The sequence below is a fragment of the Rattus norvegicus genome, chromosome 10 (assembly GCF_021556685.1).
Source record: "Rattus norvegicus strain SHRSP/BbbUtx chromosome 10, alternate assembly SHRSP_T2T, whole genome shotgun sequence".
Classification (NCBI taxonomy): Eukaryota; Metazoa; Chordata; class Mammalia; order Rodentia; family Muridae; genus Rattus; species Rattus norvegicus.
In genome coordinates this window covers 113,197,554-113,219,442 of record NC_141543.1, presented here as the reverse complement: position 1 = coordinate 113,219,442, position 21,889 = coordinate 113,197,554, and the positions used below count along the sequence as shown (strand labels likewise).

Below are 21,889 nucleotides of genomic sequence, written 5' to 3'. Positions count from 1 at the left end.
GTAATTTAGGAAATTCAGCTAAAAACTAAATAAACAGTAAATAAAACATAATAAATACCAAAATAACTGTAGCAACAAAAATAGATTAACCAAATGTGCAGTCCTTATAATAGCTATGTAAGAAAAATATGAAGACTACAGAGCAAAGTAAATGAAAAGGTCAGAATTTCAAAAACTGGAATCTCTGAGAAAGTTCTAGACACTGTTGAATTAAACACACACAAGGTGTGTGTGCTGCTAATGTGTGTGTGCCGCTAACGTGTGTGCTGCTAATGTGTGTGCCACTGATGTGACCATGGGGTTTATCATGCCATGCTGAGCGTTATGGCTCATAAGCAGCACAGCTGGGCAGCTCTGGTTACTACCCTCCTGTGGAAGTGTGCACAGAGCCGTCTGTTACCATGGAAATTAGTCCTCAAGGAGGAGGCTTTCAGGTCAGAGGTTCCAGCTCAGAGGTCTCTGGGCCTGGTGTCTGACACTCGGATATATCTTCAGCAGTGGGGACCTACCTTCCACCTCTGGGGGGCAATCAAGAGCAAGTAGCCTATGACATTTTAGGACTTTCTTAGACGACCCTGACCAACAGCCCAAAAGAGGACCACTTGTGACTTGTTAGGGTTTTATGATAGTCTTCGGCTCTTGGAGGAAAACACTGTATAACTCCATGTGACTGTTTCACACTCCTTACTGGTTTCTCACCCTCTTCCTTTTGTGTGTGTAACTAGCAGCCCTCTAACTGGATTTAATACCTGTTCAGAGGGAAATCAGGTTTTATACTGGAGATCCAGCCAACTATCCAAGGCTTGTGAAGTCAGGGATCCTGGAGGACCTACAACTGCTGCTCTACCAGCATGAGCCCTAACTACGTTCTAAACATTGGTCCTCAAACCCACAGATAAGTGCAGTCCTCACCCCTCATCAAGGAAACTTCTCTTAAAATGCAGTTATGGAGCCCAGTTCCAACTGACAATACAACATGAGCCTCCATGCTTGGGAATCGTTATGGAAGAGGAGGCAGAAACATGGTGAGAACCAGAGGGACAGGGACTTTGCTTGGTGATTATAAAGTCTCGCCAACATCGCTGCCTGAAGCTGAGCTGAACAAGGACAACAATATTCATGCTTGTGTGGGCTGGGGTGGGCAAAGCCCAGGAGGCCTCAACCCTACACAAAGAACTACAGGCAACTAAGGAACGCTGAGAGCGGGAGAAACACACACACACAAACACACACATGCACACACACATACACGGAGTGCATAACAATAGCTAATGAGAAAGGAGGCCATGGATTTGAAAGAACAAGGAGAGGGGTCTATGGGAGTTTGGAGAGAGGAAAGAAACAGGCGAAATGATGTGAGTATAATCTCAAAGTATAAGAGAAAATTTTTTTTAAAAGTGTCTGGAATTGCACCATTCACTACTGGTAATTCTGCACTGGACCCCCAGGAGCAGAATCCTGGAGGTCCACCCTTTGCAGAGTGAATTAATACAGAAGAAATACCATAAAGGGTAAGGTCCCAAGGACCAGGACTGGGGAAGAACCCCATCACTGGTCCTTTCTGCCTTGCTCAGAAGGATGCCCCAGTGCCAGGGAGACTGCAAAGAAATACACTATGTATAACTATTTATTCCAAAGTGAAATTGCTTTGGAAGGGAGGAGGGGGACCTTAAGACTCAGGAAGCTGTTGAAATGTATAAGGCTCAGGAAGCTAATAAAAGCTCAGAATGTTGCAGGATCCACAGAGCTTCCTCCCCGAGGTTAGGTATAAAAGCAGTAAAAATTGCTGGGGAGATGACACTTTTCAGCTGGCAGAGCCTCCAGAGATGCAGTTTTTGTGAGCCGTCACCCTGCTAGAGAGTGCTTCTCAGCGATGCAACTGCCTTTAAGTCACCTATGTAAGTCACCCCTTACCTATGCTCCTGTAAGTAACTTAGACCCTCTAAGCTAGACTTAGGTGGAATTGTTCCTCTGGTTTGTCTTCAGTGCCAAGACACTGGATAAATAGATATTTGTTAATATCTTCCATGGAAAAAATCACTCAACAGTCACAATTTTTCAGTCTTGAACTGCAAGAAGGAATCTAGGTCAACAAGGTCTCTTGAAAATTCAGAGGCCTTAGAAAAGAAGTCTAGGACCTGCCAAGACCTATCGATCTATCTATCACAGACCCAAGTCACTGGCCACATGTGGGCTGGGTTCACAATGCCAGCTTAGGCTACTGCCTGCTATTAACCCTGTGGCACATTCTAGAAGGGTCTGCAAAGGGGCGCCACAGGAGAGCAGGTAGGTGGAGATCCCTTGTAGCTTTGGGGCTTACACAGCATTTCGGGTGTGCTAGGGGAGACCTTGGCAAGGTTGGAAATGGTCATGAGGTCCCTCAAAGCCTCCATTTACCAGGCTCTGATAAGACTGAGGACAGCCACAGGGAAGCCCTTCCTAAGTCTACAGAGATCTATCCAGACAACTCAATCCATAACAGCGGATGGACCTGAAGGGCAATATGCTAGGGTGGAGGAAAATATACTTACAATTAAGGAGATTATAGGAAATGCCAGCAGAGTGACATGGGGAAGACTCCGTGCAAATGTAAATTAATGACCAATGTTAAATGAAATTAAAACTATAAAATGAGCTTCATAGTAGAAAATAAATAAAGGAAGAGTCAATGAGTAGAACACAGACTAACATTTACACAACCATAGAAGAGCAACAATAACAAAACTCAAACAAAATAGAGATCTTCAGGAAGAAACCTGTTCAGCATGGAACAAGTGCTTGAGTTTCTGGAACGTGAGGACATGGGGAATCTTCGCAGTGATCTATAAAGTGGGGTAACCAGCGAGGCGAGGAGATGGGAAAAGAAACAAGGGCTGTCATTCAGAATGAGAGGAAGGAAAGATGAAGAGGTAGGAAGAACATGTTAAAGAATAAAGTCTGGAACATTGTATTCAAGGGATAACATACTCCCTCCATGTTTGATCACATTCATTAAGACAGAACCTTCTATGAGCTCCTTCTGAACTCTAAACAACATTGTGTATAGCCAGCAGGAGGGAGTGTGAGGCACTTGGCACAGCTGTTTACAGACAACAGCAGCATTAGCCTTGCTAACACCTCACAAGGTGTTTCTGCAACCTGGGCAAGAACCTTACCCTACAGGAGGAGAAGGAAAAGACAATCAGGCAGACTCCAAGGATGATGGATGTCTGAGCAGCAGAACAGGAAAGCACAATCTCATTGCTGCTCACCTCAGACGTCAGTGCAGACAGCCCCTATGAGTTTCTACAACGACTTAATGCTTATTGTCCTGGGTACCATGAGATGCCATGCCTCCCCGGTGTAAGGACATTTATGAGAGGGGTTGGGGATTTAGCTCAGTGGTAGAGCGCTTGCCTAGCAAGCACAAGGCCCTGAGTTCGGTACCCAGCTCCGAAAAAAAAAAAAAAAAGAAAAAAAGAAAAAAAAGAAGAACATTTATGAGGCACCAGGGGAGTCAACTACAAACACTGTCCTTACCAGGCTCCCACATCGCCTCTGCTGTCTGTGGTGTAATCACTCATGCAGCCCAGCAATGCAGCATAAACCTCAGAGATGTTCTCTTGGCATATGACTTCATCTGGAGGTCCCTGTGTGTTCACACCAACTGTCTGGCAAATTCTGAAATTAAAATATGCATAGTCTGTGAGCTCATCCTTCACATTACAATGACCTCAAGTATCTTGCTGAGGGGAATATTCAGCATGTCAGAGGAGCCTCGGGGGCAGACTTAGGGGGGCAGAGCACCCATCCTACTGCAGGTGCAGTATAGTGCTCACTGTGAAGTCACCTTCACCGCCCCCATAGTCTGCAAGGTAGCTGGCTCTTTCTTCCACCCTGATGAAAACAGTTAATGCTGCTGTGAGAAGTCAGGGGAATAATTGGGCTTACAAAACCATGGGGAGCTAGAAGAGGCACACATGGCCCTACACACTGCATCGACACACAGCAGTCACAAAGACACAAGATTCAGGTATTGCTGAACACCTGAACTCAAGTCTTCACCCACTCACCCTCCTTCCGTTCCTTTCCTCTCCTCTCCCCCACCCACCCCCATCCCCAGCAGTATTGTGATAGAACCCATAGCCTTGTACAAGCTGAACAAGAACTCTGCCACTGTGCTGCTCCAAGGTCCACATGATGGTTTGTTTTGTTTCTGTCTGGTTTCATATAAGGCCTCAATGTTGCCAGGGCTAGCAACAACGCATGTGGTGCCTGTTGATGCCCACCTGCCTGCCTAGAGGCTCACCTCGAGATTGCTTTCAAACCGTCTCTCCTGGCCTCAGCAAAGCTCACATCCATGGGAGAAGTAGTACAGGTGACTCTTCTCAGACCTGAGAGAACCTAAGGGCAAGAGGGTCCCCAAAAGAATGTCAATTACAAAGTAAACACATTTTTAAGACGGTTGCAGTCAGTAGCCCAGTCTGGCCTTGAACCTGAGAATCAATCCTGTCTCACCACCCTGAGTGCTATGAGTGTGTGTCACCAAGCGTGGCTGCTGTCAACTTCTTCTTGAGCCAGAAATGTAGCTCTAGAGACTCAGGCCACAGTAGCCATGGGTGGAGACTGCTAGGCAGCTCACAGGAGCCACTTCCCACACAAGACGACATGCCCTGATTCAGCTACTGGAAGGACTTGATAAAAAGAGATCATCCCACACCTTCCTCTTGGCTTCACCCAAAACCCAGTGACTGCCATGGATCGGGCCTCATTCGATATTTGCGTCAGTTGTTCTCAGCTTGTAGAGGGGCAGCTGGTATTCCAGAGCCTAACAACAAATGAGCAAAAATACTTGTATACCCACCCCACCTTGGGTGGGTGGTGTGTGTGCGTGTGTCTGTGTGTGTGTGGTATGTGAGTGTGTGTGTGAACAATCAAATATGCTACAGCCTGTACGTGGAGGTTGTTAGAGGACAACTTTGTGGAATTGGTTCTCTCTACCTTGACATAAGTTCTAGGGGTCAAACTTGGATCACTATGCTTGCCCAGCAAGTGATTTACTCACTGAGCTACCGTGTAAGCCCAGTGCTACTGCTTCTACTTATGCATGTATGGATGCATGCATGCACATGAATATTCTACTTGCATGGATGACTTCATGACAGAAGAGGGCATCAGAGAGAAGATGGCATCAGATCCCATTACAGAAGGGTATCAGCCACCATGTGGTTACTGGGAACTGAGCTCAGACTTCTGGTAGGACAGCCAGTGCTCTTAACCACTGAGCCATCTCTCCAGCTCCTGCTATTACTTCTTGGAGTGACAGCTCAGTTCTAAAATCTGTTTCATTTTTAGCCACATTTCAAGTGCAGTTGTTATGACAGATACACTGGGCTTTGTGCAGGGGTAAAGAGGCCTGCATGTGCCTAGGCTCGATCGGCACTCCATCGAACGCTGTCTGGTCCCACAGGAGAAAGGACTCCAGTTTATATAGACGCTAATGTGAAATGTTTGTCTTACTGCATCCCAGCGTACGGCAAGGGGGACAGACGGCAAGAGGATCTTGGGGTGAGTTGGCAGGACCAAGTCTGGTGTTTCAACTCGGGGAAAGTGTGTGAGCATAATGGACTAGGAAAGCAGGGAAAGGAACGTCTCCAGAGCCAGACTGGAAGGAAGCATGTCCTGCTTGCACAGGACAGGTGACACGGGATGCTGAGGACAGACAACAGGGAGAGAGCAGGCCACGCCAGAGCAGACGAGACAGTGTGAGGAAAGGATACTGAGGGAGGCAGAGGGTGTCCCACGTGTCAATCCGAGTGATAGCCTAGATGTAAGAAATGAACGAGCCTCACAACTCAAGGCTTTCAATGGTGGATCCAGAAGAGAAAATACATCTTGGTCTTTCTATATCAAAAGGGCTGGATGAGGGGCCTGGTAAGGCTGAGAGGTCCACTCGGCGCCTAACAGGGCAGAGCATGGACCATCTTGTTCTTTCCATCTTACCATTGTCATGATGAGGTAACAGTGTCCCAAAAGGTAGCAAAACAATGATACATGAGATTTTCGGCGGCACAGGCAGAGGCCCATGGGGCACCAAGCTGAGACATGGGGCTGGCAGCCTTTACCCATACCCAGCCTACCTCCCACCATGACTACAAACATGGTGGGATGCAAGATACCTGAGATACATGGAACTTCAGAAGGAATGTTAACTGCACGGCTCCATTATTAGGGAAATAAACTGACATGGCTGTAAGAAGAGAAGGTACATTGGGGGCACTAGCTACTGTACAGAGGCTACTGATTTCTCATCCAGGCAACAACAGTTTCTTCAGACAGTGCAGACCGCAGTGTCTGCAAACTTGAGCACAGCTCTGTAAGTGTGTCTTGCAAGAGCAGGTTTGCCCACATACTGGAGTCCAGGTCCAACAGTCACTGCCTTGCAAGGCCACACGTGCAACCTCCGGGAATCCCTTCCCAACCAGAGGTGTGCAGGCTAGTTGCCAGCCCTTCACATCTGTGCCCCTGTGGTGCTATTAGCACCCTCACCTGCTGCAGATGGCCCCTGAGAAGGAAACACGGGAGGGCACCCAAGGCTGAGGAAAAGCCACAACGGGTCATCTCCTCTGGGCTTCGGAGTTCAGCAAGGTACTGTGGAATCAGCTCCTCTGGAAAGAAAGAGGTGTTCAGAAGTGGCCGCTGCCTCATGACTCCTTAGAAATATCAGTTAGATGCACCAGGTAAGCCAGGACAATGCTCTGATTACCTTCAAAGTAATACATAAGATACAAAAAGAATTGTATACAGTGGTTTAAGGTTTCTTTAAGGTTTTTTCCCTTTGTGTTTGTGTTTGTTTGGGAAAGTCTATTAAACCAAGCTGATCTTGAATTACCAATACTCTCGGCTTCCCATGGATTAAAAGCTATGATAGCTCAGCTGGGATTACAGACATGCACTACCAAACCTGGCTTTCATAGGGAATTTCAACTACACGGCTTCATTATTAGGGGAATAAATTTGAGACAGTTATAAGAATAGAAGACACGGGGCTGGGGATTTAGCTCAGTGGTAGAGCGCTTACCTAGGAAGCGCAAGGCCCTGGGTTCGGTCCCCAGCTCCGAAAAAAAAAGAACCAAAAAAAAAAAAAAAAAAAAAAAGAATAGAAGACACATTCAGAACTCTCACCTTTACCTAATAAGAACATAAAGTTTACGATAAATGCAACGTCCTAATAACAAGAGTCCACTAATAAAAGAGTAACTATAGTTCCACGCTGACAGTAAAGCTTTGGGACACTGTGACTGAGTATCCCAAGTTCTGGGGCAAGAAGAGAGAGTGCAAGGGTGAGGCTGATCAAGCACACAGGGCTATTCGTGTACTAGTGACAGGATCAAAGATCTCAAGGGAGAAATAGAAACGGACAAGCCTAGGGCATCAGAGCAGGGTGAGGGGGAGAATGTTAAAACTGACTAGCTAGTTCTATTCTTTTACAACGTAGCTCAGCAAGATGGGAAAGAGGTGGGTACCATCCCTGAGTCCTGCCAGTCAGACTTTGACCATCAGTGGCTGCTAGGACCCAGTCACTGAAACCCCAGAAATATATCTATCCTCAGATGTGGGGGTAGAAAAGTATAACACTCTCAATTCAGATGTACCAGGGTAAATTCACTTCAGTAGCCATGTGGGGGAGAGGGGAGGAAGCCTCTTTTTAGTTTACTTATGCTTCAACGCACCAGGGGTTATTTGGGGACACGATTTATTGTCAGCAGATAGAGCACAGTACTTTGCTTGAAAAGTAAAATGTAAAATTATTGCTCTACTTTTAAAATACAGATCACATATAATCAAATATTTACTATCAATGCATTGTAGTTAATAAATACTGTAAAAATTATTAGATTCAATTCTACTATTTGCTCACAACCATCTTTAACTCAGTTTCCAGGGAAGATGACACCCTCTTCTGGCCCCTGTAGGCATCAGTCACACAAGTGATACACAGACAAAACACACATACGTGTAAAATAAAAAAGGCTTCAAAACAAAACAAAACAAAAACAGAAATGTCTGCCAGGGAACGGGAAGATGGCTCAGTCAGGAAAGCTGTGTAAGCTTGAGGACCTGGGTTTAAATCCCCAACGCATAAAAAAGCCAATCATGGTAGCATATGCCTATAATCCCAGCTCTGGGAAGGCAGACAAGAGGATTCCTAGGGCTCACTGGCCAGCATAACTGGTGACCCCCAGGTTCAGAAGATCAAATTCCTGTATATTTTTTTTATATTTTTGCAAAGTCATAGAAAGTAAATGTTAATTACTAGACGAGAGACTTTTATACAGAGTCTGTAGGAAGTCATGACCCAGTGAAGCTACCTGTTCAGAGATTAAGGCGTTTCCTTAGGCAGCTACCCTTCTAGATAGATCTAAGGACATGTCCTGAAGTGGCTCGGGTGTGTGTGTGTGTGTGTGTGTGTGTGTGTGTGTGTGTGTGTGTGTGTGTGTGTGTCTGTGTGTGTGTGTGTGTGTGTGTGTGTGTGTGTGTGTGTGTGTGTGTGTGTGTCAAGGCTACTGTGTAGCTGAGACCTCCCCTCTCCTTCCCGTAGCCCAGTCGCCTAGCATGAGCTGGGTGGATCCTAAGAGATTAACTCCAGAAAGGTGATCAGACAGTGTTGCTTCTCCAGCCAACTCAGCCCAAGCCTCCTGGGCTTCACCAGTTCCTGTCAATACCACAGGTCCCTGCTTTAGCCCAGCACACAGCCTACTCACCTGTGATGGTAGAGCCTGCCTCCCCAGGCTCCTTCTTGTAGTATTCATTGCAGAGGGCAGCCAGGGCAGAGACAGCCACCTCCTAAGACAGAAGAGGGCATGAGTAAAGGTGGTTCTGTCTGAGAAGTCCTCAGCCACAGACGACTGGGTCACTGCAATAGGGATTTAAAAAATCAAACTGTGTCACTGCCATACTCTGGCCTGTCTTATCAGCACCTGTCAGATGTATCAATCATTTTAGATTCTCTTCACCAGTAAACCTAAAGTGAGAACTCTTCTTCCATGCAGTACAATTTCTATGTGTTCTCAAATGGCACAGTTAATGTAAAACAAAGCACTTCTCCCTTCCCAGCAGAAGGAATGTGGGGATGGAGTGTTCTTTATGTGAACAAGGGCTCAAAACAGCAACCGGTGGAACCTGGTTTACAGAATACAAGGCTTTATGGGCATCTCAAACAGGAGGCTGTGCAGAACAGAGAGAGTTTGGAACCGATCTCAGTCCCAGGAACTTTTATGGAAACGAGATGATGCAGTGTCAGACAACTATGCAGCGTGGGATTCTTGGATCCCAACCTCCACCGTCTGCAGTAGATGAGTCCAACTCAAGCCTTCCATTCACTCTCTCCCCCGAACTAAGGAGAAAGGAACTGAGGAGATCAGCACGGGGAGGCCCCTCAATACACCATACAGATGCTACATGCACTAATCGAGCATCAAAGAATATCATAATCATGGCTGGTGGGACTTGGTTACGCATAGTGTTTTAAAAGAAAATTCTGAGACATCAGCCATGAGGCCTACAAATTTAACCAGGAAAACTACCAGTATTCCAGATTTCCACAGAATAGTATCATTGCCTAAGAAACAAACAGAAGGAAACACAGGTTGGCAAGGCTCATGTAAGCATAAATGTGCTTCCACTCCTCACCTGGGACATCACTGCCTTTCCAAAACAACAATCACAGCTTACCACCTAAAAAATGTGTCACATGTCACAGCTTTGCTTCTGCAAGGCCACCTGGCCGGAGGCATGGACATGCACGCTAGCATCTCGCTGCTCGAGCACAGTGTCTTTTGTGTCTCCTCATCTTCATGGGAACACTTCCCAAACCTCATGTACGGCTCACCAGCACTCGGGCATGACCTAAGCAAACCATGACTATCGAAACAGAGGAAAATGCTTTGGTAGAGACAGAAAGTATAATAAGAAAGAGTAAGGCTTGTGGTTACCAGTGGTCACTCTAGCCTATGTGTGCAAATCATGCAGGCCCAGTATAGCATTGAGGATTGTCAGGTTAGTGCATGAGGGGCCACTGAGATAGGCACTGTAGTGGACAGCATTAGTGTCACTCTCTTGCAGGGGAAAGACATCTTGCTTAGCATACCTTGATCTGTTCTCTGGAATGGCTTGAAACAAGGTGAAGGCTCCTGAGAGTGTCATTTATCAGCCACTGCCATCCCTCTGCCAAAAGAGCAAAGAAACAGCCCACCTCAGAATACTCCGCTGGCACTGAGAACAAACATCCTCTGCTTACTCTTACAGCAGATGGCTTCTCTCGGGAGAACATTCTTCAGACTCCACAAAAACACAAGGGCCCCAGTTCCATGAAGAAGCCCACCTCAGGCTGCTAAATGTCAGCTCCCCAATACCCTGTGGCCACCACCACTGTGGAGAAAATGCAATTCCCTGTAAACCAAAGACTAAACATCATGTTTGGGAACTTTTTGTTTTGTTTACAGCTGTAAGCTTCAAGCAATCTTTTCCTATCTCTCTCCCTCGTTCTCTCCTGTTCCCTAACAATTTAAACGCAACTTTGAGATATACTTACTCTCTCCAGCTAAGTAAAATGAGTAACTTTAGACTGGGGTAGGGCAGGCCTAGGGAGGACTGCCCTCTGTAGGGCAATAGGACTGTTGAGGTAATAAATAAGTACCTGGTCATCTAGACTTTCATCTATCTGGGAGAGGAATGCCCAGGATTGGGTACAGTGGTGACAGGCAGAGCCACAGCCAATGATGGAGCCCAGAAGGACTCCCTGCCCTTTCTGGAAGAGGATGACAGGAGTTTGCAGCAATTTCAAGACAATAGCAAAGCTGAGATCTTTTAAACTATAATCAATCATCCACCCACCCAGCAGGTCATCTCTTACTCTGAGCCCGAATAACAGTGTAAGGAAATGTTGTCTATGCTGTTGAGGAAAGCACCTACCAATAACGGTGTCACCTTTAAAGGGCATTCTGGAAAGTGACAATTTCTCTATTAAGATGCACACTATGGAAAAAGAAAAAGAAAAAAAACAACACATTATTTTCCCAAAAAGACTCTTGTAGCTGACCTCACTACATCTTAAGCAGTATCTAACTTTCCCTTCCACCTTTCATGCTGGCCAGGCCATAAGCAAGTCCAGGCTATCTCCCCAGATGGATACTCCAGACCTATCTTGAACACAGAAGCTTGGGGAGCCCTCTTAAAGAACCCGTGTGAATACAGAGATCCACGTAAGGTAAAGAACACTTTAAGTCAGGTACAGCTCAGTGGAGGAATACCTTAGCCTCTCTTGGGCCCTGGGATAAGCTAGATTGTCACTTGATTATATTTAGTCTGTTATGAGTTTCTAAAGAAGCTTTCCAGAGGAGAAAAGAACCACCTTGAATATGGGCAGCACCGTTACCTGGTTTTCCCTCCATGACCAACATTAACATCACCCCATTTCTACACTTCCCAATCGCATATGCTATGTAACCAGCTCCTCAAAATCCTACAGCTACAAACTACAGCTGTTCTCTCTGCCTCAGTTTCCCTGCCAAGATGGGTCTGTGTACTGGGAAATGCTAGTACTAAGGTCTAGCTCCCTAATTGGTTCTTGACTTGTCAATAAAAAAGGCCAGGAGCCAATTGCTGGGCAGAAGGTACAGGTGGGACTCCCAGGTCTCAGGAGAAAAAGAAATGCAGGGAAAGAGAGAAGGGATTTTTTTCTACCATGCTTGCAATCATGTAAGATCTCGAGGCAGCCAGGGCCTGCGGCTCTGCTACAGGCGGGTTGCCAGGGATGTTTGGCAGGGGTTGGACACCCGGAGCATAAGGCGGGTAAGAAAGAGAAGCCAGACCAGTGCTGACTGTACCCAGCTAAGCCAGGTGGAACAAAGGGGGCCAGGAGTGGGCTGGCAGAGCAGCCATGGTGCCGGGAAAAGCATGTTTCTAAAAAGACACGCAACAAGACTGTTCCACTAAACCACAAGCCAAAATAAGCCTTTTTCTCTGATATTTTTCTGCTTTTTCTGATATTTTGTAATAGCAATGAAAGCAGTTCAATGATCCAGGCCCTGAGGTCAGTCTTGTCTCACAAAACAACCACCACAACAAAACAAACAAAACTACCCAATTAGGAAGCAATGGCTGTCCTGGACCCAAATATACATTCCCCAAGGAACAAAGTCTCAAATGGCTGCAGAGTCGTCAAAAGGCCTGGATGAACACCTAGAGACACACAGTAGGACAGGTGGGCACCTGGGGCTTATGGACAGAGGGCAAGTATGCAGGTTCCACGAGTGTTAAGGGGGGTCGGCATCTTGAAGCCACCGGTATAAGGTAGTGAGCACTTGGTGTAGGATAGGCGAGCACACAGGATTCAGAATACAGGGCAGGTAAGCACCAGAGATCCACAGGTGTAGGGCAGGTGAGTACCTGGAATCCACAAGTATAGGGCAGGAAGACATCTTGGGGTGTAACAGATGTAAGGCACAAGGTCATTACAGAAGCACAATGCAGTACAGTCCTAAGAATCAGACTGGTAAAGCCCACTGCCCTCAAAGATAGGTCTGGGTGGGCTTTTGGCCTAAAGTTCTGGTGAGTGCTAGTTATCTACTAGTGCTATTGCTTTGATTTGTGACATAAGAAAATAATGACTGTACCCATGCCAACACAACAGTTGGCATGTGAGTTACCTCACATAGAGAAGACAGAGCGTCAAATGCAATAACATCTGAGCACCACTATCAGCAGAGCAGGAGGTGTCCACATAAGGAGCCTGGTGGGAAACTAGCCGAAGGGGCCATCCTCAGACTGGTCAGTTTCTGACGGATATAGCCTGCCTGGTCCATCGCCCGTCCTGACCACCCAACTTGAGATGCTCACACCTGCCTCTCCTTTGTGCTGGCCTTTCCCACTTGTTTTACACACAGACAGACAGACAGACACACCCACACACACAGACACACAGATACACAGAAACACACACACACACGAATACACAGAAAAACACACACACACACACACTCACGACATCATATGACAAGGAAGAGAATTTTAGGTGTCAGTTTCTTTTGTTTACAAACCTAGAATCTCATGACAGTCAACAGGACCAGGGACAAACTCCCTGAAGTACAGTGCTAAATGATGATGCCTCTATTGTAATAACAGGACCAAGGACAGACACAAGTCACACAGGTGACCACACCCAGTCCCCTTATACCCCTCGGCCCCTCCCCCACACTCCCCCAGAATGACCTCTCTTCAAACCTGCTTCCCAGAGTGATGGCTCAGCCTCCTCACCTCATCCCTGACCCCTGTCTGTCAATGCCTGCTTACCCACCCCCCTCCTCCTCCTCCTGCTACAACAGCCCAGCTAGTCTATTCACATGTGCTACACTAAAATGAAAACACATTTAGTGGTTTTTCTTCTGAATAATTTGTAATTCTTCAAACACTATATAAAAATGGAAAGCAAATATGTGCCCTAATGTTCTGCTGATGGCCAATTGCTGTGGAACATTTGACAGGCACACCTCACAGTTAGACACATGAGAATATGATGATTCTAATGCTCATCCTGTTCATAAGTCCACTACACCAGGACTTAAAATATCTCTTCTTCCATATACTCAGTCCCAAAGCAAGTCTCAACAGACACAAGAAAACTGAAATGACTTCCTGTATGTAATCAGGCCACCATGGATTAAAGCTGATCTCCAGCAACACCAGAAACAAGAGAAAGCCTATGAACTCAGAAAAACTGAACAACTCTTTACTCAACGACCACTGGGTCAATGAAGGAAGGAAGGAAGGAAGGAAGGAAGGAAGGAAGGAAGGAAGGAAGGAAGAAAGAAAGTCAATGAAAATGAATATACAACATACCCAAACTTATGAAACACAAGGAAAGAATGCTTCGTAAAGAAATAAGTGAGAGCTCATATTAGCAACTTGACAGCACACCTGAAAATTCTAGAGAAAAAGGAAGCAAACCTAAGGGGAAAGACAGCAGGAAATTGTCAAACCCAGGGCTGAAATCAATAACCTAGAAATAAAAAAAAAAAACAATACAAAGAATCAATGAAGCCAAGAGTTGATTCTTTAAGAAGAATCAACAAGATAGACAGATCCTTAGCCAAACTAACTAAAAGGCAAAGAGAGAGAATATCAAAATTAACAAAATCAAAAATGGAAAGGGAGACAGAACAGATACTGAGGAAATTCAAAGAATCATTAGATCTTACTTAAAAAGTCTATACTCCACGAAATTGGAAAATCTAAATAAAATGGACAATTGTTTTGATAGAAATCACTTACTAAAAGTTAAATCAAGGTCAGATAAACAATTTAACAATTTAAATAGACCTATACCCTAAGGGAATATAAGCAGTCATTAAAAAAAAAAAAAAAAAAAAAAAAAAAAAAAAAAGCCCAGGGCCAGATGGTTTTAGTGCAGAATTCTACCAGACTTTCAAAACAGAGCTAATAACAATAGTCCTCAAATTATTCCACAAAATAGAAACAGAAGGAATATGACCAAATTCATTTTATAAGGCCATAGTCACTCTGATACTGAAACCACACAAAGACTCAACAAAGAAAGAGATTTTCAGACCAATTTCCTTTATGAATTTCTGTGCAAAAATACTTAATAAAATACTTGCAAACAGAATACAAGATCATATGGAAACTGCCATCCACCATGAGCAAGCAGGCTTCAGCCCAGAGATGCAGGGATGGTTCAATGAATGAAAATCCACTGATGTAATCCACCAGACAAACAAATGAAAAGAAAAAAAACCTCACATAACCATCTCATTAGATGCTGAAAAAGCCTTTGACAAAATCCAACACCTCTTCATGATAAAAAGTCTTGGAGAGATCAGGGATACAAGGCACATACTTAAACATAATAAAGGCAATATACAGAAAGTCAATAGCCAACATCAAATTAAATGGAAAGAAGCTTAAAGCAATTCCACTACAATCAAGGACAAGACAAGGTCCACTCTCCCCACATCCATTCAATACAGTACTTGAAGTTTTAGCTAAATCAGTAAGACAACTAACAGAGATCAAGGGGATACAAATTGGAAAGGGGGAACTCAAAGTATAGCTATTTGCAGATAATGATTGAATACATAAGTGACTTCAAAAATTCTACCAGAGAACTCGTTCAACTAATAAACACCCTCAGCAAGGTGGCTGGACACTTCATGATAGCCACAGACAGAACATTGGTGTAACTCTAACCAAACAAGTGACAGACCTGTTTGACAAGACATTCAAGTTTTTGATAAAAGAAACCGAAGGAGATATTGGATGATGGAGAGCTTCTATGCTCATGGATCGGTAGAATTAACATAGTAAAAGTGACCATCTTACCAAAAAGCAATCTACAGATTCATTGCAATTCCCATAAAAATTCTAACATAATTCTTTACAGCCCTTGAAAGGGCAATTTTCATCTTCATATGGGAAAACAAAAAAGTCTAGGTTAGCTCAAATAATCCTGTATAAGAACTATGGACACTTGATTTTTCACAAAGAAGCCAAAACTAGACAATGGGAAAAAAAAGCCTGACCAAGGAATGCTGATGGTCTAACTGGGTGTCTCCATGTGGAAGAATGCAAATAGATCCTTAGCCATCACCCTGCACAAAGTTCATGTCCAAGTAGATCAAAGTCCCCATCATAAAACTGGATACACTAAGTCTGAGAAAGGAGAATGTGGAATAAGTAGCCTTGAACTCACTGGTATGGGAGACATCTTCCTGAACAGAACACCAACAGTTCAGGCCCTAAAATCAACAATTAATAACTGGGACCTGATGAAACTGAAAAGCTTCTAAAAGGCAAAGGACACTGTCAAAAGGACAAAATGGCGGCCTACAGAATGGGAAGAGCTCTTCACCAAACCTCCATCCAAAAGAGGTGCAATATCCAAAATATAAAAGAACTCAAGAAATTAGACATCAACAATCCAAACAACCCAATTCTAAAAACAGAATTCTTGATAGAAGAATCTGTAATGGTTGAGAAGCACTTGAAATGTTTAACACCCTTAGTCATTAGGGAAATGCAAGTCAAAATGACTCCTTCCCTCCATCTGACACCCATCAGAATGGGTGAGATCGAGAACTCCAGTGACAGCACATGCTGGTGATGATGCGGGGCAAGGAACACCCCTCCATTGTTGGTGGGATTGCAAGCTGGTACAACCACTCTGGAAATCAATCTGGCGGTTCCTCAGAAAATTGGACATAGTACTACCTGAGGACCCAGCTATACCACTCCTGGGCATATGCCCTAAAGATGGTCCACCATCCCACCAGGACACTTGCTCAACTATGGTCACAGCAGCTTTATTGGTAATAGCCAGAAACTGGAAACAACCCAGATGTCCCTCAATCGAGAATGGATAAAGAAAATGTGGTACATTTACACAGTGGAATATTACTCAGTTATTAAAAACAATGACATTATGAAATTTACAGGCAAATGGATGGAACTAGAAAAGATCATTCTGAGTGAGAAACTGAGGCCCAGAAAGACAAGCATATTGGGTTCTCACTTATAAGTGGATATTAGTCATAAACTACAGTATAACCACGCTACAATCCACAGACCCAGAGAAGCTAAATAACAATGAGGGCGCAAGGGGGAAATTCCTGAATCTCACTCAGAAGGGAAAATAGAACAGACTTTGGGAGTGGGGGGAAGGAACTGGGAGGCAGAGAGTGTGGGGAGGAGAACAGGAGGGATCAAGTGTGGGGGGACAGAGGGAGAGAGAACTAGAATTGGTGCTGGTGGTGGCGAATCTCTGGGATTTCCCTAGAAACCTAGGATGACGGAAACTCCCAGGAATCTGTGAGGTGACTCTAGAAAAGACTCCTCGCAGTGGGGGATATGGAACCTGAAACTGTCGTCTCCTGTTACCAAGCACGACTTCTAATAGAGGGATGGGAACACAAACCCAGACGCAAAGCCTTCGTCTGAAAATCTGTCCTGCCTACAAGATGTGCAGGGGTAAAGAGGGAGCAGAAAGTGACGGAGTGGACAACCAACGACTGGCCATCCTGAGACCTAGATAAGCCAGCAAGAACTTGAGCTTTCTATCACATTCAACGAACTAGGAATATTCACCTGATTATGCTGTGAATCCCTGTGGACACTAACACACGATCTGAGAAACCATTCCCCGCTCTGCAGTATTTACTATAAAGAAGGAATCTGACCTGTGGCATGGGAGACAAATCAGAGCCCCACAGCTGGGAAGTCTAGACACACTAGACCAGGTGCAGGAAGCACGTCTGCATACTCCTGGGACAAGAGCAAGCCAGGGGCAGTAGCAAGATCTCCAACAGAAGGGAACAGCTACCACCTGTTACTGGGAGGTCTGGCCTGACCTCAGGATATTCTTCCCCAATACTGAAGTGAAGGACAGCAGCTTCTGGCCCCAGACCTACCTGCTTGTCTCATAAGCTCTCCTCCCAGACCCCTGAAAACCAAAGAAAAAAGACAGTTAAAGTCTTTTACGCATAAAACACGAAAAACCCCACTAAACAACAGATGCAACTTCAGGCACCAAAAACTATGACAGTTTTAATTACCTAGGTGATTTAGTGCCTGAAAATATGAGCTACATTTCTGGAAAAACCCAAAATTGCCGTGACAAGATCATCCTCTGGCAGACTTGTGTCCTTTGAGCTTCCAGAGGACACTTGGTCATCGCCAATATATCACACAGAACCAATCCCAAATGTTGCTCAGTCCACAACAATGCCAATGACCGTCCATGGCCTGAAGCCGTAGTACACGCACATTCACCATCACCCTGCCTGCCAGAAGCTACCCAACCTAATGCAGCGGTGGGAGCTGGGAAATGCCCAGAAGAGAGAACAGCACTGGTGTGGGGAGGCTTTGTTTTCTAGGCCAAACGGCAACAAGATCTGCCTTAAACAACTAGGAAGTCAGGAAAGCTGTGATGCACAGCAGACTCTGGAAGAAAGTGTGCCATAGAGGCTTCTAGCCCATCAGGGCATGGCCACAAACATTTCCATGGGCAGATGTGGGGGAAGCCAAGCGGAATCCTGATGTCCTGTCAAGACAGGCTTGAAAGAGAGGGATGGTTAGTAGGTGAAGACATAAAGGCCAGAGCCTACAGCACAGGTGCAGTGAAAATCTTGACGTTTTGGTTTGTTTAAAACCACAGAAATATTATAAGAAAGTGTTTCAGTTTCAATCCCAGGCTGCTTTGAACTGACCCCAGCAGCTGACTGTGATTTGCCTCCTGCTCCAGCAGAAGCATGGTTTTGCCAGCTGCAGATTGTTTTTGCAATTGTGTAATATTTACAATTGTGGGAATTTTTCAGATAGTATATAAAGGCTAGAGCCCCAGTAGGTGGGGTCAGTGGTTACAGTGTGCTAGGGTCAGTCTCCCTCTCTCCCTCTCCCTCTCCCTCTCTCTCTCTTCCTCCTCCCTCCTCTATCCTTCTTTCTCTCCGATCTAGTGACAGAGGGTAAAACCAGGGGGATAAAGGATGGGGAAAAAAAGAACCCACAATGTAGCAAAGACTAGCTACAAGCAAAGAAGAAAGAAATTGGATTCACAGATCTCCCCTTCTTTCTTTCTCTCCTATCTGGTGATAGGGGGGTGTGGTAGTTTGAATATGCTTGGCCCAGGGAATGGTACTATTAGGAGGTGTGGCCTTGTTGAATGAAGTATGTTACTGTGGGCATGGGCTTCCTAGCTGCCTGGAAGCCAGTCTTCTCCAGGAAGATGCTGAACTCTCAGCTCCTCCTGCACCACGCCTGCCTGGGTGCTACTATGCTTCTGCCTTGATGATACTGGACTGAACCTCTGAACCTATAAGCCAGCCCTTATGAGAGTTGCCTTGGTCATGGTGTCTGTTCACAGCAGTAAAAGCCTAACTAAGACGGGGTAAAACTGGGGGAATAGAAGGTAGGGAAAAGAAAAACCCACAAAGTAGCCAGGAGAAGCCACAGACGGGTATAAAGATCAGGTGAGGACCAGTAGTTGACGCTAAGCTGCTTGTGCTAGGAGGGACTCCTGCCTAGGAGGAAACACAAGAAGGAAGAAAACAGGACACCTCTCAGATCTACTTAGACTGGGAACAATCTCCAGCAGCCAGGAGGGAAAGGCCAGGCAGGATCCTCACAGTGACTGTGCATCAGAAGCAGGCCAACACTGCTTTGGATGACCCAAGGCTTTGATGCAGTCTTGTTCAAACAAACAATATAGCCAAATACATATGTAAGTGTGTGTGTGTGTGTGTGTGTGTGTGTGTGTGTGTGTGTGTGTGTGTGTGTGTGTGTGCGCGCGCGCGCACACACATATACCAAAGCCAGAAATGTAAATTTCAGAAAACAAGAATTCAAAGGAGAACTACCAGGAAAAATGACCACAATTAAGAGTCAACAACACAGGAATACTCAAGCTGATGAGATCACATGTGAGGCCATTAACACAGGTATTATATCGCTCATACTGTCTAAAGGGATGGAAGGAAATGTACAGTAAGAGGAGAGAAAAGGGGGAGGAGGGCAGACATGAAGGCCAAGAAGACATTCTTAAGAACTTGAATATGTAAAAGGAAAATTATACCAAACACAATTAATGGAAGATTAGAAAGACTAGAAGAAAATGTTAACTTAGAGCAGCAGAAAGAGAGCTGAGGGAGGCACAGGCTACAGAGGCCAAGGGGTGGTGCCGATCTGAAAATGCAGTCACAGGGTGAGTCTTCCCTAAGCCTCTCACTGCCAAGAATCCTGCTGGAGTATCAGCCTGACCCAATGCTACTCAGAAATACACTCTGGGGGTTGGGGATTTGGCTCAGTGGTAGAGCGCTTGCCTAGGAAGCACAAGGCCCTGGGTTCGGTCCCCAGCTCCGAAAAAAAGAAAAAAAGAAAAAGAAATACACTCTGACCACCAAAAACATGGCTGTCAGTGGCAACCCCAGTCATCACCATCCACAAAGGGTGCCTGTGCTCCTACTTGGGGTCTGAGATGCCACTTCTCTGACATCTTGTAGCTTAAAAGCTCTCCAAATAAAATCGTATTGCTCTTCCAAATTCTGTACTATTTAAAAGTCTCTTCTGTAGCTTTAGGCAAATAGTGCAAGAATTAAATAGAAAGACTTTTTTTTAACGTCTGGAAGTTTTGCCTGCATGTATTCCTGTGTGCCATCTGCACGCTGGGTACCCACGGAGGCCAGAAAAGAGCATTAAATCCCAAGAAATGGAGTTAACGATGGTTGTGAGTTGTCACGAGGGTGCTGGGAGTCAAACCCGGGTCCTCTGCAAAAGCAGGCAGCACTCTTAATTGCTGAGTCATCTTCCCAGTCCCCCCAACTTAAATTATTTTAATAAATTTTCTGCAAGTCATCTCATCCTACTGCTAAAAAAAAAAAAAAAAGAAAGAAAAGAAAAGCAAGGACTCTTTACTCAAACCTATGTAGGTTTCAGGACCAGGTTGTGGCAAAAGCAAGAAGTAAAAATGTTTCAAAGTCCTCACGGAGAGAAGTGGTTAAGATGGTGAGACTTATGTGACAGCCCCGACAAGCCCAGAGGCCCCGACTGGGATGATATTAGCCCCGCAGAAGCTCCCAGGCACTGCACAACTCGCTGTATGTGCACCTTCGCTGCATACTCCCCAAGTCTGGAGAGGAGTCAACCCCGGGCGCGGGAAGTGAGGCTCCCACTTCCAGAGTACAGGACAGTAAGTGCTCAGCCCCACACCACAGAAAGAACAACACAGCAAGAAACGAAAGAGAGGGAGAGGAAACGGGGAAATCTTGTCTGACAGAACTCAGGGCCAGCAATATACAGAGCTCTCACTGCTCGACAAGACACATGGAGCATTCTCAAGAACTGAATGAGGGCGGGATGTGCCTTTAACCCAGCACTCAGGAGGCAGGCAGATCTAGGGGGCAGAAAAACAAAACCAGACGTAAAAATAATAATAAATTCTCAAGGCTGTAAAAATGGGCCAGCCGTTAGGAACACTGGCTACTTTTCCAGAGGATAGAGGTTCAATTCCCAGAGCCGTTAGGAATACTGGCTACTTTTCCAGAGGGTAGAGGTTCAATTCCCAGAGTCAGCTAACAACAAGCTAACAACCAAGTTCAGGAAACCGGACACCTTCTGGCTGCTTTGGGTACTGCATGCATGCTGTCTACAGAACACACAGTCAGGAAAAACACCACTGTACATAAAATTAAAATAAATATTTTAAAAGACCCAAGTGAGACATAGTAATACCCAATCTAAAAAAAAAAAAAACAAGAGAGAAAATAATATATACAGTAAAATGGATGAATCTCAAAAACACTGGGAGAAAGAACCAGACGAAAGGCTTAACATATTATCCTACCTGCACAGAATCCAACAAAAGGAAGACTGCAGAGACAGAGCACTCAGGGGTTCTGGGCCCGAGAGCCAGCAGCCACCAAGAGCAGTAGGCAACACCCGCTCATTTGGTCAGGACACAACCGTCTTCGGCCACAGAACTGCCAAGGACGCACTGAAACATGGGGTGCCACGACCTGTGACTTTAGCTTCCAAAAGCCTAAAGGCACCAGAGAGTTGCAACCATCGTGCCTGAGTGGCAGCTGTGTGCCTTCGAAGTGAACACACAAGAGTGGGGACAGATGACGGTCAGCTATGGCTCCTTACAAGGACAACAAGGGACAGCCAAGTGCCTCAGTAGGTAAAGGATCCTTCCACCAAGTCTGACCACTAAATTCCTGGAACCCACAAGACAGAAGGGAAGAACCAGCTCCTCCAAGCTGTCCTCTGAGCTGCACTAGCACACGGCATGGCTGTCTCAGCTCTGCAGCTTACCTATTGAGATGGTGAGCACACGCATTTCCAC

At 45.4% G+C, this 21,889-nt stretch overlaps 1 protein-coding gene across 5 annotated transcripts in view; it reads right to left on the bottom strand.

Moving 5' to 3' along the window:
* Tbcd (tubulin folding cofactor D) overlaps positions 1-21,889 on the bottom strand; it is a 159,163-nt gene that overhangs the window by 14,064 nt on the left and 123,210 nt on the right. For 4 of the 5 annotated variants that reach the window (XR_015630115.1, XM_087569203.1, NM_001271364.2 and 1 more), the window contains 7 exon segments: positions 17,463-17,494; positions 10,954-11,016; positions 10,130-10,206; positions 8,745-8,826; positions 6,529-6,647; positions 4,289-4,383; positions 3,520-3,660 (listed from right to left, as the gene is read on the bottom strand). Coding sequence is in view for 4 of the 5 variants with exons in the window: in XM_087569203.1 (XP_087425329.1) it covers positions 3,520-3,660; positions 4,289-4,383; positions 6,529-6,647; positions 8,745-8,826; positions 10,130-10,206; positions 10,954-11,016; positions 17,463-17,494 (609 nt within the window). In the remaining variant the exon portion in view is untranslated. 5 annotated transcript variants of the gene reach the window in all.